At 33.2% G+C, this 17,868-nt stretch overlaps 1 protein-coding gene across 1 annotated transcript in view; it reads left to right on the top strand.

Moving 5' to 3' along the window:
• Positions 1-17,868, top strand: part of LOC133190388 (protocadherin Fat 4-like) — a 73,263-nt gene that overhangs the window by 34,662 nt on the left and 20,733 nt on the right. Inside the window, exons 57-90 of the mRNA XM_061325994.1 lie at positions 253-387; positions 692-868; positions 1,674-1,796; positions 1,969-2,151; positions 2,521-2,664; positions 2,855-3,043; positions 3,262-3,393; positions 3,562-3,747; positions 3,871-3,999; positions 4,223-4,408; positions 4,627-4,758; positions 4,910-5,095; positions 5,310-5,453; positions 5,837-6,022; positions 8,123-8,239; positions 8,531-8,713; positions 8,931-9,071; positions 9,370-9,558; positions 9,882-10,010; positions 10,245-10,430; positions 10,615-10,743; positions 10,952-11,134; positions 11,448-11,576; positions 11,973-12,155; positions 12,740-12,871; positions 13,141-13,329; positions 13,731-13,853; positions 14,006-14,188; positions 14,548-14,664; positions 14,852-15,034; positions 15,684-15,812; positions 16,331-16,513; positions 16,973-17,095; positions 17,376-17,561. Of these exons, the coding sequence (XP_061181978.1) occupies positions 253-387; positions 692-868; positions 1,674-1,796; positions 1,969-2,151; positions 2,521-2,664; positions 2,855-3,043; positions 3,262-3,393; positions 3,562-3,747; positions 3,871-3,999; positions 4,223-4,408; positions 4,627-4,758; positions 4,910-5,095; positions 5,310-5,453; positions 5,837-6,022; positions 8,123-8,239; positions 8,531-8,713; positions 8,931-9,071; positions 9,370-9,558; positions 9,882-10,010; positions 10,245-10,430; positions 10,615-10,743; positions 10,952-11,134; positions 11,448-11,576; positions 11,973-12,155; positions 12,740-12,871; positions 13,141-13,329; positions 13,731-13,853; positions 14,006-14,188; positions 14,548-14,664; positions 14,852-15,034; positions 15,684-15,812; positions 16,331-16,513; positions 16,973-17,095; positions 17,376-17,561 (5,349 nt within the window). The remainder of the gene's footprint in view (positions 1-252; positions 388-691; positions 869-1,673; positions 1,797-1,968; positions 2,152-2,520; positions 2,665-2,854; positions 3,044-3,261; positions 3,394-3,561; positions 3,748-3,870; positions 4,000-4,222; positions 4,409-4,626; positions 4,759-4,909; positions 5,096-5,309; positions 5,454-5,836; positions 6,023-8,122; positions 8,240-8,530; positions 8,714-8,930; positions 9,072-9,369; positions 9,559-9,881; positions 10,011-10,244; positions 10,431-10,614; positions 10,744-10,951; positions 11,135-11,447; positions 11,577-11,972; positions 12,156-12,739; positions 12,872-13,140; positions 13,330-13,730; positions 13,854-14,005; positions 14,189-14,547; positions 14,665-14,851; positions 15,035-15,683; positions 15,813-16,330; positions 16,514-16,972; positions 17,096-17,375; positions 17,562-17,868) is intronic.

Here is a 17,868-nt window from a genome sequence, read left to right as displayed (position 1 = left end):
TTCGCCATAACTTTTGAATGGTTGGAGCTAGGGCTTTCAAATTTAACAATTTTTATCTTTTGGCCTGGATTTTGACTTCCATTTGAGAAACTTTAACCTTCGCCATAAGCTGCCATACGGAGGAATCAGTGTTTCACAAACACATCTTCTTTCTATTTGTTAAAGCTGCTCAGAAAATAAAATGCCAAGAGATAAGAAGGTGAGGTGAAATAGCTAGATAGTATGTCTCTATGTTGTTTTTTTCTTCTTCAGGATCCAGTCTCCTATTTCTTCAGTTCAGGAGGAAACACAGGGGCAGATGATTTAAATTTCTTTTACCTGAACGCAGAAACAGGGATCATAACGCTCAAGTCCCTACTCACTTCAACAACAACAAATACATTTACGGTTAGCAAAATTTTAATCTAAATTTATAAATAATGAAATGCTTAAGATAAATTCATTTTCTTTTTAAGGAAAAATTTATTGGATCTCAAGTTAGTGTAAATTTAGTGAAAATTTTGTTGTTTTCTTTCAACACACTAAAATTCTTATTTTACTTTCACTATCAAATGTTACAGTTTACAGTGTCTGGAATAATTTTAGCACATACAGACACTATAATTTTGCCAGATTTCAGAGCACAAAATGTGTAACAATATTTGACAAAGAAAAAGAAACCAATCATAATTATTAGTAAATTCATTTCTAGTTTGATGTAACAGCAAGGGATCCTAGCGGAAAAGTAGGAAGTGCTCAGGTTAATGTACTTGTCATCAGGGACCAACCCCCAGTGTTTGAGGGGACACCTTACAGAGTACAAATTGTTGAGAGCCAGCAAACTAACTTGAGAGTGTACACTGTCAGTGCCAGTGATCCTGATCGGAAGGTTAGTTGTAAGTCAGGGTTGCTGGATTGTAGCATCTAGAAAATATAATAGAGGGAACAATTCCTTTAGGGGGAGGAGGGGGATTCACTGTAAATTTACAGTGAAGTGGTTTTTAGAAAACAATGTCCCAATCTACATATATGTTTTACTCCATTAATCTGATGAGGAATTGAATTCATTTTTAGAATTTTATTTTTTACAAAAGAAACTATTGCATTTCAAAATTATTGAACAACTGAATGGAATATAACTCTTGATAAAAACAAGGACACAATTGCAAAATGCAGCATGTGGGTTAAACCCTTGAAATAATAGATTGCATAGTGAATTTGAGTTTCCAGTGCCTTTAATAGAGGTGTAGCAATATTGCAAAGACAGAGAGTTGGGTTTGTATGTTTGTTTCTCCGAGATCAACTCGTAACAGTACATTGCTATTATGGACTTTTGATCTAACTAGCATTTTATTTGAAAGTTGGAGTCCAAAAATTTGGGTTTATGGTTGCTCATGTTCAAACTGTAGTTATCTTCAGCCTCAGGCACATCATATACAATATAGATCTGAAGTGGTGTTGGTTACATTTTAGGAATTTATTTTTAATCCAAGTTGCTTGATACAGTTAGAATTGATCATAATAGAATATAAAGGAATGTTTCAAGCTTCTCCAGCAATAACACTGAGAAACTGCTTATGATTTAATACTGGTCAAATTGAATTATTATTTCATATTATATAATTATTATTTTTCTATCAAAAAGTAAAATATAGTGAACATTTTAAATAATTTTTCATTTCTATAATTTTTAGGGTTCAATTGTGTATGGTGTTGCTGGATCATTGAATGCTCCTTTCTTCTTCCGAGTTGATAACTCTAGTGGAGAGGTTGCTATCATCAACGACTTGAGAAAAGACATACAACAGCAGTATGAAGTAAGTGTTATGTATTACTTTGACAGTAGTATGTTCTCAGTTTTAAGTTGTTGATCCATTAGCTCTGGATTAGCACCATATATTCTTCTTTTAACTCATAAACAAAAAGCCTTATGTCATGGAAGAGAAAAAATGTTTAAAAAAAAATTCAATTTGTGGTGCTTTTTTTCAGCTTATTGTCACAGCATATGACAGCGGTTCTCCTGGAAAAACAGCCACTGCTACTCTGACAATAGGTGTCACTAAAAACCCCTCCAACCCACAATTTGGTTTGCCAGCATACACCACAACCATCTGGGAAGACCAAGCACCGGGATCTAATATTCTAAACATCACAGCATCTGATGCAGACAATGTAAGTTTTTATTTTGAAAGTTAACTCTGACAGACAAAGATGAGTCATATTCATTCATTGTACAAGTCATATGCAATGGTTTTCTCTGATTTCTTTTAAAGATTTAAAATTGCAAGAAATCTAATTTCTGTAAAAGATGCATAGAGAGTAATAATTTTAAGAAGTATTTAAAAAAATACTTTCTAAATTTGATAATTTTGGCCTTTCTTTATTCAATCAATGGGGATCACATTTCATGTCTCTAATTTTTGCAAGGTTGAAGAATTTTATCATCAATCCTAGTTTTTTTAATAAAAAAAATTAAAACTGATAAATGTTATGTTTTATAAGAGAAAAGAGAGTCTCAACATTTGATCTGTTCTACCTTAGGATGTTCTGCGGTTTGACTTGTTGAGTGACGGCACTGCAGCATCAATCAGGGCTTTAATGTATTTCTCATTAGACCCAACAAATGGTCAGTTCTATGTGGCCAAATCATTAATGGATGACACAACTAAGGCTTCAGAATACAATGTAAGTTACTGAGTAAAATATAACTCTAAGAAATCGGAGCTTATAACATTTAGTAGTTTCGTGTGTCAATTTTGGAAATACTCACAGACAAAACTTGAATTTTAGGATTAGAGACACAGATTTCTATTGATATTAATTTTTCAGTGTACTGTTGCATGATTTAATGAGCACTTTTTTTTTCAATTGAAAGTTGAGAGTACGTGTGCGAGATCAGCAGTATCCTGATTATGAGAAATCTGCAGAAGCTAATGTCAGAGTTATAGTCAACAGAAATCGCCAGACTCCATTCTTCCTGGGGACTTACGCAAGAGAGCTCTCTGAAAATTCACCAGTTTCAATATCTATTTTACAAGTTTCAGCCCAGGACTCTGACAGGCGGGTATGTTTTAATACTTATCGAAAACTCGGAATGGAGGATACAATTTAGAGCTTCAGTTTGCTTAGTTGATTTTTAAAAATTGTACACTTTGGAATCTTGTTGATGAAAAAAGGAATTTTCAAAACAATTTCATTATTTTAGTGAACTGGAGGGTTTGTTTATTGAAAATGATTCTGTTTCGTAGAATTTTGTTGTCATTCTTTATTCTTTACTTGCAGCCCACAAGTTCTCTTAGATATGAAGCTACAGGATTTGGCTCAGCACCATACTTTTTCTATCTATCACCAACTAATGGGTCCATATATATCCAGAATGACCTAAGATCAGAGAAGAACGTCTTCAGATATGTTGTTAGTTTCTAATGAGTACATTCAATATCCAGTATATTTACTATGCATAATTTAAGCATATCAGTTTCTTTTATATATTTTTATTAGAAAACAGTATTTCTTGTTTTAATAATTTGACTCTTGATCAAACATAAATTCAGTGGACCATGAATTCTTATTTTCTTGCAGCTTCAAGTTCAGGCCTATGATGTAGCATATCCCAATGACAGAGCAACAACAAATGTAACAATTACAATTGTGCGCAATGAAAATGCACCACAGTTTGACAAATTCCAGTACACTGCCAACATCAGTGAAAGCACTGCCATTAATGTGGTAGTTTTACAGCTCAATGCAACAGACAGAGATACAGGGGTAAAGTATTAGTTGAGATAAATTCAGTATTGTGCATTTGGATAAATACACTCCTTGATGCTGTATTTCCAGAAAACTGTATTGCTTTTATAATAATTTTTTAAAATATATTTCTGCATACAGGACAGGATAACCTATGGATATGATGGAGCTAATCCTGTTCCATTCACTCGGCTTTTCTCCTTGAGTCCAAACACTGGTGTCATCACAGTCCAAGCTGACTTGACCACTGACTTGCAGCCTGCATACACGGTGAGTTAGGCACACAAATTTCAATATCTTCAAAGTCATTTAAAGTACATGTATATGTGTAGGAAGCTTTTGAAAACTGACAAGTTTGAGTTCATCCTCTTTAAATTTTTTGAAATTTTTTTTTAAAATAGTGAAAATGATCAGGTTTAAGAAGTTGTGTATACGCATGAATTTTAAGAATGAAAAGCACTCCAGCATTCAACTCATATTAATTCTTTTTCAGGCTACAGTTTATGCATATGACAACAGTAACCCTGAGAAGAAAACTCCAGGTAACGTGATTATTTCAGTGTATCGAGACCGATCATCACCTCAGTTTTCTGTTGGGAACCAAACTGTCACTGTATCAGAAAATGCTGCCATTGGGACATCAGTGGCGGAACTTTCCGCAAATGATGCTGATCGAGTGGTTAGTGATTCATGATTTAAAGGAGAGCTTAAAATATTGTATCATTTGAATTAACGAAATATAATTAATTAAGGATAATGTCTGCAAAACTTAATGTAGTGGAGAATTCATTTGGCGCTCCTGACATCACTATGATGAACTAAGTAGGAAATCAAGGTAAATGTGTTTAAGCATGTCCATATCCAGATAACTGTATTTTTTTTTTAATTTTAATACAGGGAATTGTTACATATGAAGTAATGGGCGTGTACCCTGCTCCTAGTCTGTTTTCAATTCATCCAACAAATGGTGTGGTTTCTGTTGCCAAGGACCTACAATTTGAAGCTGTCAGATCTGACTCACAGTATAGAGTAAGAATATTTATTTTATTAATTCTTTTTTTTATGCCCTGAAATACATGTATGTATGGTAGAATTTAGCTTTCTTGAATTTTTTTAAAATGATAAAACATTTCCAATTTTTCATTAAATGCAGAAAAGAATATTGATTACTTTATTGCAGCTAACGGTAGAAGCATACGATTCCTTCCGTCCCAACAGGAGGGCCTCTGCTACTGTAACTATCTTAGTGATCAGGAATCCAAATACCCCTACCTGGGCACTGCCTGCATATGCGGCTACTATCAGAGAAGACCATCCACCATTCTCAAGTATTGTTCAAGTGACTGCCACAGATCAGGACCAGGAGGTGGGCATTATGACATCATATTATGAATTTCTGTAATTCTAGTATACATTTTTATGGGAGTTGAGTTGAATAAAGTTTAATGACAAAAGAGGCATGCCTAACAGTTGATGATGCAGCACATGGTGTTTCCTTATTATTTCCTAAGCTTTTTAAATGTATTAATTTTGTAGTTATTTGAAGTAAACATGATGATATTTATGTTGCTCTCTTGTAGGACAAACTCACCTATGATATTGTGAATGAAATTGATGAGAAAGCACTCAGCAGTGGAGCATCTGATAACTTCTACATTGACACAGACACTGGCATGATTTACCTGAAGAAGTCTCTCATGAACACTCCATTTACCAGATTTATTGTACGTACTACATAATTCATAAATCCATATCCAGTGAAATCTGATAATTGTAAACATTTATAACGGAAATCATCGCTTATAACAGTTACTTTTTGTCTGTTAGAAGTTCTAACTAGTAAAATGGTCGACATTAAATAATGTATTTTGGATTTTAGGAAGTGAATATGGCTGTTCCTTTCCCTTATTTTACCTTTGCTTTTGTTTAAAACCAATAAAGGAAGTTGAAATAACATTAAAAACATTTTTTTTTTTCATTCCAGAAAGCAGGTCATCTAGTTTAAAAATTAGTTTATATTTGCATCTTTAAATATTAGTCATTTTCTGTGTATTGTATTTATCACTCAAGAATTGTTAAGATAAACCATCTTTTTGTCCTCTTGTAGTTGACAGTTCAGGCCTGTGATGATGGTGTACCACACAAGTGTGCCAATACAACTGTAACTATCTCCATCAGTGCAGATAAAAATGCCCCCGTGTTCAACAATGCTCCATTTAGTCAGACAATCACTGAAAACTATGTTGTTGGACAGCAGGTTCTTGTGGTGACTGCTGTTGACAACAATGCACTTGTAAGTAGCTCTTGGTGATGACCACTATTTGTCTAGTAAATCTAAAATGATCTTGATAAGAGTTATTGTTTTGAGGTTGATAACATGCACTAATGACAAGTTTCTTGTTTCCTCAGCTTTTTGTGTTGTATTTCTTAAAATCATCTTTTACTTTTATTTTCAAATGAAAGTATATTCAGCTGATTCATACAATTAGACTTAAATACATTATACGCAAAAATATTCTCAATTTATTTAGGTTTTATTCCCAGATGTAACTTGGTTTTAATTGTCAAAGCTAGTACAAGCTTCCTGAATTATCTAGCTAAGAGTTGTGTTATGTCTGGTTCAAATCCAGTCTCCGGGTTAAGCAGTTTATGTATGCTAATTATTATTAACATTTTTGATGTATGATTAACTATATCGCCTTTTGCCCAAATAGTCAGAATATGACATGTCTCCAATATTTTCTACAAATTATTTATTTTCTTTACTGAACTTATTACTTGGCTGGTGTCTGAAATGATGATTCCATATTTTTTTTCAATTCTTCATTCTTGGCAAAGTGAGATAATGAGCACTACTTTAAAATTTAGAAACAAAAATAATTTTAAGCTTAATATGCATATCATCTTTTGTAAATTTTCCTATTCTAAGTACAAAATATGGTATTTTTCAAGAAATATGAATGCTGGGGTAGGTATATAACCTGGAAAACATTACTTCTGAATCATGTCATGTTAAGGTTTTTGGTTTTTGTTTTTTTTTATTTATTTATTTTTGGCCGGGGAGGGGGGGGGGGGGGGGGTTATAATTTAGAGCATGTTTATCTATGGAAAGTGAATTGGATACGATATACCAATTTTTTACATTTAAGCATGCAGTATTACTTGTACATTGGTTAACTATTTTACTGTAGTTAACAGTTTCATAACCTTGTCTTACTATACTGATGATGTTTCCTGTATTATGTAATCAGGTTGGGACAGTAAGTAATCAAGTCTAAATCCAGACACACTCAATATATTCCATATACACAAGCAGCAAATATATATTATAGATAGTTTACTTTGCCGCTGTTACGTCCTGGGATGTGTACAGGCCACTCCATCTTGCTTTTCTTCATTGCTTCAGGATGTATTATGTTTGGATGCCAATTAATGTTTCATTCCGTCTGTCTAGACATTATCGCATTTGGAGATATGTCTCAATACTGTGGTAGAAATGAAAATTTTAATTACTGAATGTTGGTCACTGGTTTCATAGGGACTTGGGATTCTAATTGCATGAAAGTATGTCTAAGAATTACATGTATGAGATAAAATTTGCATGTTGGGTACTGGCATGGTTGCTTTTAATTCTGCTATCTAGTAGGCTATTGTCTGTCAATTTAATAATGATCTTTTCTTTTTTTCTTTTGACCCTATACAGTATAATAAAAGTGTTCCATTAAAGATAGCAGACTTCTCGTACATGGAATTTTTAAAAATGCATGAATTAAATAATGATTTATCTTTAGTTGAACTTACTTTTTAGTGATACAAAAAGAAGACTTCTTATTTACTTCTCAATTTAAAGGAGACTCCTGTAGATTCTGAGGCCACCTGTTCATAGTTTATCAGATCAACATCATTGATATAAGAATACCAAGGGGCCCTGTATTGTTCATTTTCTAGTTTTAGTTTAAAACTGTTCTCCTTTTCTGACCAATCTGGGTGTGATTTGACAATCTCCATCCTTCATAATGTATATCCAAATACTATTTTGTAGCATCCCTATTTCTTTAGTCCCATTTAATATAATTTATATGATATAGCATACTATCATCATGGCATCGAGAGATAGGTCATAAGGTGATATCTTTCCCTTTTCCTTCTTAATTTTTTCCTTAGCCTGTAAAGATTTATAAATATCAAGTGTTTAGTTTATATATTTAGTTTTCCTTTGAACTAAAAGAAATTTTAACTGGATGTATTTAAGATAAAAGAAAACTAACATTTGCAGTAAATTCAGGTCTTTCTTTTAAACAAATTAACAAAAAGCCACAAATTATAAAAACTTCAATTAATGTTCATGATTATTAACATCAATTTTAAGCTTATTATATTTTTTTTTTTACAGTCTGCTATAAGATATATGATGGAACCTCCTGTGCCAAGATATTTTGCTATTAATGAAGCAACTGGAAACATTACTGTTGCCAAGGCACTCAATACTTCCTTGGAGACCACATTCAGTGTAAGTAAACATTCTACTGAAACACTGACAATGTTTATAGTCTGTTATTTTACTGAAATGCTAAGAATGTGTAAAAATTAACTTTACTGAGACATTGACAGTATCTACAAAGAAATTCTACTGAAACACAGACAATGTTTATAGGGTTGTTTGACTATAATGCTTACAGTATTTTACAGAGAAGTTGTAACAGTTTTTCATTACAATGTACATGATAAATTTTGTGTCAATAAGGGTTATTAACTTCTATCGATGTTTTGGTGGAATTTTACCTTTATTTCTATTTTATAGTTCAAAATTTCAACTTATGACAGTGGAGAGCCACAGTACAAGTCTACAGCTGATGTCACTATCTTCGTTATTCGTAACCTGAATCAACCCCGCTTCCTACAGAATCCCTACAACATTCAAATTGATCAGAATGCCAACTATGGGTCTACAGTGATCAATACCACAGCTGTAGATGATGACAAGGTATACAAATTGTAGATGACCAGAACCCACAATGCACTGGATTCAAACTTTTCAAAGAAAATCTCAGAAATGTATCAATACAATGAAGGGAAATTAATAAAAAAGACAAAGATTGATACTATTTAATATACCATAAAAAAAAAAGATCATTCACTGGTCAGTGTTCATGTTTCTTGTATGGTTGTATTTAATCAAAATGTTTTTCATGATTTTGCAGGATATTCTCCGGTATACAATGACTGGATCTGGTAATTCCCAAATACAGACAGAAGTTCAGATGTATTTTGGCATTGGTCCTGATGATGGAATTGTCTACCTTAAAGAGTTACTGACCAATGTTCCAAGGCAATCATACCAGGTACTATATAGATGTACGAGTAGTATCATGTATACAGTTAAGGATAAGAGTAATATAGTCTTGCATATCCTCTGTAGAAGAATTCTATGTAAAAACGTTAATCCAACTACACACAAAAAAGAAATAACAATACTAAATGGTTTGAATAAAGTAAGTCTTTTTAAATGTGTTGTTTATAAAAACCTTAAATGTTCATAGTTAAATTGAAATTTACTTTTTTTCTATTTTCATTTGCCAGAAAGAAGACTAATATTGAAAAGAGTGCAACAAATAAAAAAATTGTTGACTTTTTTTTCAGTTATTTGTATTTGCCAGAGATCAGCGTCCTGTAAATGAAAAAACTGGCACAGCCACTGTGAATGTGCAAATCGATTTTGATGAAACTCCACGTTACCTTGACAACTTGCCTTACGTTGCCAACATTATGGAGTCACACACTATAGATTCACTTGTAGCTCAGCTAAGGGCAGAAGATCCTGACCTGAAGGTAGATGTCAACTGCTTAATTATAGACACCATAATTCATCATAATACTATAAATTATAGGCAGAGGTCTGGCAAAAATTACGCTGTATCTACCATTCAGACTACTGTCCTGTGAGTTTTAACTAGTTTTTGGTAAAATGACACACTAGTCCTGTTTCAAGCCTGAAAATTATGGTTTTGTCCATTCCAGTAAGGTTATGGATATCTGCAAGCAATATGTATTCCCTGAATACAATATAGTTTAAAGCACTTTTTGAAGCAATTTTCCCCTCATAAAGCTATTGAAAGGAGAGAACAATATACACCTGGTTTTGTTTTATTTAGGGTGATCTTACTTATGAAGCCATTGGAATGTACCCTGCTGAAGGTTATTTCAGTGTCAACTCCTCCACTGGAGCTGTTAGGTTGATTAGAGATCTGAAAACTGATCCATCTGGACTTACAACATACACTGTAATTCATGATTTTTCTCTTTTTTTTATTCCTATTAATTTATTTTATGGATGAACAATCAATTTATACTTAAATGTACCTTTATGTCATATACTCTTTTTTTTTTTTATTAATCGGTACTTGTATCACAATTTATTATCAATGTTAATTGTTTTAGTTGCTAGGAAATTTAATGAAATATTCTGAAAATAGCTTAACTATTGTTTTCTTACCTTCTTTGTTGATATTGAACAGCTGCGTGTTGTGGTTTATGACTCCCTGTATCCACGATTAAAAGCAACAGCAGATGTCCAAATTGGTGTCACCAGAAATCCATTTGCCCCGTCCTTCTCTCCGTCAGCCGACTACAGTGCTACAGTACAGGAAAATGTGACTCTGGGCTACCCTGTCTTAGACATTAATGCTACCGATGTGGATAATGTGAGTTACATCATTTCTTATTTTGAAGTTGATAATATTAAAGGAAAGGTTAAATTGAACATGTTAGCATATTCTGTTCATCACAGAAGCTAATGATTTGTTATTTATTAAGCAGTTTATTATGTGTTACACAGTAGTCATTGCCTTTTTGTCATCCCTTTTTTTCTTGTATTTGTTTCTTTAGGATCCTGTAACATTTGCGATTGTGGCATCAGTACCTGCTGGTGGAGAAAATTTCTTCTACCTTGACCCTAATTCTGGGCTTTTGACAACAAAGAGGTTGCTGACAACAGCCCCGGCTAACTTTTATCAGGTGGGAGGGATTTTCAATATTAAGTTCTGTGGATTGGTTTAAATTCACAGGTGTATAATTACAATACATTAATGAAATTTGAGTTCGAGATAACGAGATTTGACTATTTTGCCTTTTAAACATAAATTAATTACTATTTCTTGAATACACTCTTGTATTGAGAGTGCAAAAAATATTACAAAAAATATAGAATTTTTTTTTTTTATAGATGACAATCCAAGCCTCGGATGGGAGAGGCAGAGCTGCGAATGCCACAGCCAGAATTACCATCACCCGTATTCCTACAGACCAGAGGCCATTCTTTGTTTCTACCCCTAATAGAACCATAACATTCAGAGAGGCTGTCAACAGTCAAATTGTCACCGTGATTGCACAAGATCCGAACCCAGTGGTAAAGAAGTTTTCACTGTTTATCTGAATACTTAGTCAAACATTAATGTAAATAACATCCAAATTTTCTATGGGATAGGATGCCATGCTTCTTTCAGTAGAAAATCATTTCAACATTGAGCTCAGAGGGAAAGTGAGAACTGGCTGTTGCAATAAAAAAAGTACTTTCATTGAAAGAAAATTTTCATTACAGTGAAATATTTTGAAGAAATAGGAATCATGCAGATTAACTCTTTTGTAATTACTTAAATTTATGTAAACTACCTAAATTAAACATTGATATCTCATCTAAGCAATGAAACATTTTTTTACAGGGAAGCATAAGATATGAACTTGTTGGAATTTATCCTGCTCAGGATTTCTTTGCTGTCAACCCGACAACAGGAGTGGTGAATCTGATAAGAGATCTTGCTACTGACAATTTTGAGACTATGCAGTACACTGTGAGTAGCACTTTATACAAATATTTTGAGGTATTTAAAGGAAGCATTTGGACAAACTTGAGAAATTTGCCCGATGAGAATAAGTGCAGATGGTTATACATTTAAGAGTAGAGATTTTTTTTCTGTATCTCTTTGAAACTTAAATAGATTGATGGGTACATTAAATTTCATATTTAAAATTGTAAAAAAAAAAAAAAAAAAAAAAAATTCTATATCTATATATATATATATTTAAATGAATTCATTTGCTAAAATTTTTGTAATTGCCAATTTTTCACTTAATTTATTGGAAGTTATTGAGCCTTAGAAGAGAACTAGATATGCAGTAAATATATAGGTATAAATAATCATGAAATAAAGATTAACATGACTGGAATTATTCATATTTTTTTATAGCTTCGGCTTGAAGCATATGATACAAATAACCCAGACTTGAGAGCAGTTGGTCTATCCTTTATCACCGTAATCAGAAACCCAGCCTCTCCAATATTTGAAGTTGGCGATTACTCCATGGTAATTGAAGAAATTCAGCCAGTGGGATCTATTCTACTGGAAGTTAATGCTACAGACAATGATCAAGTAAGCTACTTTACCATGGTGTCGAGGTGTTTTACTGTCATATGGAGAAGGGTATAAATATTAGGAAATACTATGTTTGGGATTTCTTCTTTAAGCCTTGCAACAAGGGATATGTTGGAATCAATGGGATTGTTCAACTAAAAATTGATAAAGCTCTTTTTTTCCGGCTTTTCTCAAATGGTACCAGTCATGCATATATTAAATATTTTGTGTGTTGTATGATCTGGATGCTACATTTGACTTACATTAAATTTTCATGATCCAATAAATGAAGTAAAATGCAAGGTTTAGCTAGGCATAGGTCACTTTTTGGCTTATCTCAGATGGTGTAATGCATGCATCAGACTCTGCATCTGACATATTTTTCATGCACGATGACTAACCTGTCTTGTTTTGTTTTGTTTTTTTGTTTTTTTGGTGATAAAAATAATTTATAAACTAAAATGGTTTATCTTTATTCAGTTTAGTATTTAGCATCTTTATTATCTTCTGTCTACAGAATCAAGTACCATTTGATATATGTTCACAGGATCAAATACTAAATTATAGATTTACAGGATCAAGTGCTTTTTGTTAATTTACAGGATCAAGTACTGTATGATGTTGTACAAGACTCTGATGGAATTCGTGCTAATGAGTTCTTCTTGGTGAACAGAGAAAATGGAAAGATATACCTCACGAGGGATCTGAGATCTACCACCCTAAATTCATTCACGGTTTGTAGCTTTTTTTTTATTTTTTTTTTTTATATATATATAGTTCCAAAATGTTCTGTACATTAAGAGGAAAAAAGATTCATTAAAATAATATTACATTCTTCAGTATAAACCTAGTACTTATATCAAGAGAGATGGTAATTTAAAATTGGATTTTATATTGAGTAGTCTTTGTAATTTTTTATCTTCAGTTTTAATTGTTTCTGTTTATATACACATTACTTTGTTGTGAATGATAATTTTTTATCTTAAAATTCTGAAAACTGCAGTTCCAAGTTCGAGCTCGTGACCAAGGTCGTCCAGAGAAATTTGCTACAGCAAGAGTTACATTCACCATTAGAAGAGACAATGGTCCTCCGTCTATGCAGCGGGAATATTTTGCCCAAATACCTGAAACAGAACCAGTGAACAACATCATTCCATTTACTTCTATACAAGCTATAGACAATAACATAAGGGTAAGGTCATTAGTGAACAAGGCAATTGTTCCTACATGGAATTTACATAAGAAGAGCCCAAAATGATAATCAACTGAATTTTTTCAAGTGAATATGAAACTCTTATTGTGATTTCTTTAACAAATGTAAATTCAACTTGATTGGAAAATTGGTGTTAAAGATATTTCCAATATCCAACCCACATTAACATATGAAATGAGACTACATGTTGGTGGAAAGAAGTACAGATGCAATATGTAGTTGTGAAATAAATTTAATAGGCATAGGATGTGAATGTAAGCAACATGAATGACAAAGGTGATATGTGTATAAGTTAGGACAGTTGAATTTTCAAACATAGCCTCTGTTATCAAAATGAAAATATAGAATGAGTCAAATTGACAATTGTTTGACCATTTCAGGGATCCTTAGTGTATGAAGAAGAAGGAGATGGACTTGCTATGTCATATTTTGCTTTGAACAGAAACACGGGAGCAATCACTGTACAAAAGAGCCTGCTTACAACCAATGAGACAAATTTTGTGGTAATTTACACAATTTATTAGAAAGAGTCCCTTATTTTTCACAAGTCCACAGTGCCCTTGAAAATTCAAATATGGACATAAGAACTTAAATATTATTACATGGTTTTTTCCCAAAAGTCTAAAGAAGCTTTGTCATGTTTTTGTTTTAATAGTTAAGGGCCATAGCCTACGATACTTACTACCCAGACAATAAAGCAAACACTACAGTCAGAATCACGGTGATTCGTAATGCTAATGCACCACAGTTCAGCCAAAGTGCCTACGAGACCGAGATCAACGAGTACCATTCCTTTGGTGTCACTGTATTCACGGTTTCTGCAGGCGATGCAGACAAAGTAAGAAATTAAGCACTCCTACTGTTGTTTCTTTTTGTCTTTGATTTCCATGTGTATTATTATTGATATCATTATTATTAGATTCTAAGATACTGGAAACTAATTGTATTCGCAGCTACTTGGAATATACAGTGAAAGATTGTAACTTATGGATGATTGTCATCCAAAGTACTTTGAGTGTCAGTCATATAAGATACTGTAAAAAGATGCTCTTATGAGTGCTTTAGAATACAAATATTTTACATTGTGAATGTCGTTATAGATAGTATACTGATAAAGTTGATGACAAATTATCTAGAGAGAAACAGTGAAACGCAAAGAAAGGATTCAGATATTACCTGGTTTTTCTTACTTAACAGGATGTAGTACTGTTTTCTATTGAACCACCAAATGACTACTTCTACATTGAGAAGTACAGTGGCAGAATCTACATTCGAAGATCTCCCAGTGAAAATCCTTCAGTATCAGAGTACAAGGTAAGTTTGCAGGAAACTTGAAACAAGATAGAAAAAACTTTATTAGATATATGATTGATTTTAGGTGCATGTGATATTTGAATTTCAGTTGACAAGTTTACTTCTGGTACTGCTTAATACTGATTTTTCTTCCTCAGAATTTAGTTTCATTTTCAGATTTACAATGTTTGAGTTTTGTCTTTTTTAGTTCTATGTCTTGGCAAGTGATCAGAGAAGTCCACCAAGGATCAGCAATGCAACAATGACCATCAGAATCAGAAGGAACCAGCCCCCTAGGTTCTTAAGATTGCCAGAATTTACTTCTGTGTCTGAGAATGCTGCAGATAACTTTGTTGTGTACACAGTGTCAGCAACAGATCCAGACCAGAGGGTAAGTAGATGTTGACAGAAGGGGTTTCAAAACCCTTTCTGAGCCTGTGTCATTTGTTTAGAGTTTGCACTGAAAATCTGAAGCTTGCTACAACAGATAACCGATGATTCAGTTATCTTGCGGAGCCATGAATAGTTAACAAAAGGGATCCAAGGATGTCTAAAACTTGCATGTCTAAGATAAATCTTTAAAACTCTTCTTTTCAAGAACTTTAGGGGTCAGGGCTTTTAAATGGATTATAAACTTTTTTTCTAATCTTACCAAGAAGAAATTCAGGGCTGCGAATTGTAAATTTACTGTGAATTAGATATTATTGTCCTCGTGCAGTGTATAATCATATTTTTCCACATAATTACTCTTGAACCATGTGGAGATGTTGTTTTGGCTCTCAAGCTTACAGGGAACAATGGAGTAGATAAAAATGAATAGCACACACTATGTGGCACTGGGAAAAAAAACCTAACCATTTAGCAGACAGGTGATCATTAAGGTGCCTTAGCCCTTTGTTGATTTTCCATAGTCAGGTGATCATTAAGGTGCCTTAGCCCTTTGTTGAGTTTCCATAGGTGATCATCAAGGTACATGAGCCCTTTGTTGTGAATCCACATGTGATCATTAAGGTGCATGAGCCCTTTGTTGTGTTTCAAAGGTTGGTGCCAGACTGGTGTACACATTGGTTGGAGATGGTTCTGGGCCAAGCTTTTTCACTCTGAATAACTATACTGGAGAAGTGAGACCAAAAGCGGGATTGAGAAATGACACAGCATTACAATATGTGGTGAGTATATTTTGATTATTATATGTTTTAACTTATGTTAAGGACAACATTACTTGAAGGAGTTAATAATGAAAGAGTTGAAAATCTTTGCTATGAACCTTCTGAAGTTCTTTACAGTCCTGGTATGTGTAATTTTGTTTAAACAGTGGGTACCTATGTTTTCTTGGGTAAAGACATCCAATTTTCATGACAAAGGCACATGGAAAATTTGCTTTTAGTTTTACAACCAAATGCATGTCCCAAAAAGTATTTTTCTGATTGTTTTGAAAGTTTAATCACATGGAGTGATAGTATGGTGTAATGATCACAGCCTCTGGCATATCTAAAATCTCACCATTTAGAGCTCAAACAAAGCTTGGCGAAGTGACTGCCTCAAAAGCCACCAACCCAAGCTTCACTAATCCATTTGCCTTTTTCAAAATCGGAAATATTCTAGACCAGAAAAAGTGGTGAAAGTAAATTATGCCATTTGCTTTGGACTTTCGTGGACTTGCTACATTTTCTTGGTTTCTTTTCAGTTACGAGTTTCTGTTTATGATGAGGATATCACTGAAATGAGGACCACCAGTACATTAACAATCAGTGTACTAAGGAACACAAACCAGCCTCTATTTACTCAGCGGTCCTATGTATACAACATCACAGACACAACAAGACCTAGTACCATTGTAGGACGTCCCACAGCTTCTGATTTAGATGGAGTAAGTTCCTGGTATTAGATATACATGTAAATTTCACAAACTGAGAAGCTCTCAGTAAAAAAAAAAAATAGTGCATCCTTCTATATAAATGTTTTATACAATTTGCCAAAGTTTTGCATTGTATGATTTGGCACTACTTATTGCATAAAGGGGACAACCTTTTAAACTGAAGATTTTTAAAACAGTAGTCTTATCTGTAGAACTGATCTGTTAAGTAGAGGAGTATGCTTTATTTTTCTGTTTGATATGTATAAGTATTTTATAAGTCAGCTAAGTAAGGTGTTTTAAAAGTATTTCACAGGAAAATTGACTGTGGTTTAGTATAAGTAACTTTTTTTTACAGGGCAATCTAGCTGCAGAAATTTACTATCTAAATTTTACAAGCCCAATTACTGTTATTTGGTATTTGTAACCATTTTATGTTACAGTACTTACGTATTTTTTTTAACTGTTTTTCAGGACAAGTTACAGTATTATTACACTGGGGATGCAACTCATCTTGAATACTTCTATGTGAATAGAGACACAGCTGAAATTATCCTTATCAAGAACTTGGACACTACAGCTTTAAGAACATTCAATGTTAGTCTACATTTTTGCTCCTTGTTAAATAGCTATTGCGGTATTGAGAGCGTATTATCTTTACTTTGGTTCAAAACAATGATGCAGTTATATAATGATTTTTATTGAAAGAATACAGAATGTCAGTGTTATTTTTGTTTCAGCGTTTTATGACTGTCTTTGTAAATGATGCAATACCATCTACTGTTTGCTATTTATCACTATGCAATTAAGTTTTTTACTATTTTCAAACATATAAAGAAGAATTTGTCCAGTAATTTAATAAATTTTCATTTAATAGCTGCAAATAAGAGCAGAAGATGGCAGAGTTCCACTAAAATCTGACACGGTTCAGGTCACCATTAACATAGCAAGAGATCTTGAGCTACCAGTGTTCTTTAACAGACCCTACACATTCAATACTGATGAACAGAAACCAGTGAACTTTACTGTAGGATCCGTAACAGCAGTTGATCCTGACATCAGGGTAAGAAACTGAGACTTACATGTCTATCAACATTTCTAATTGGATGTTTTTCGTAAACATGTGAAAGTACTGGTTTGTTTGAATTTGATTTCAAATCTGCCTTGTTGCAGCAAGCTTAAGGGTATTTTTTCCTCCAGTTTGCCTGATTATTGCCAACACTGATAACCAACCATTTGCGTGTGCTTTTTTTTTTTTTTTTTTTTTTTGACTGGCAGTTCCCTTGTGCATACCACATTTTCTATGCCTATAATGGCTTGCAATAAATATTAAGTTTTTTCTTTAAAAGTCATGGATGTGTCTCCCACAC

Source organism: Saccostrea echinata, unplaced genomic scaffold (genome assembly GCF_033153115.1).
Source record: "Saccostrea echinata isolate AGI-Se365-2 ecotype Australia unplaced genomic scaffold, CSIRO_AGI_Sech_v1 ptg000022l, whole genome shotgun sequence".
Classification (NCBI taxonomy): Eukaryota; Metazoa; Mollusca; class Bivalvia; order Ostreida; family Ostreidae; genus Saccostrea; species Saccostrea echinata.
Note: the sequence above shows the minus strand (reverse complement) of the source record. Positions and strands in the feature narration are given on the sequence as shown.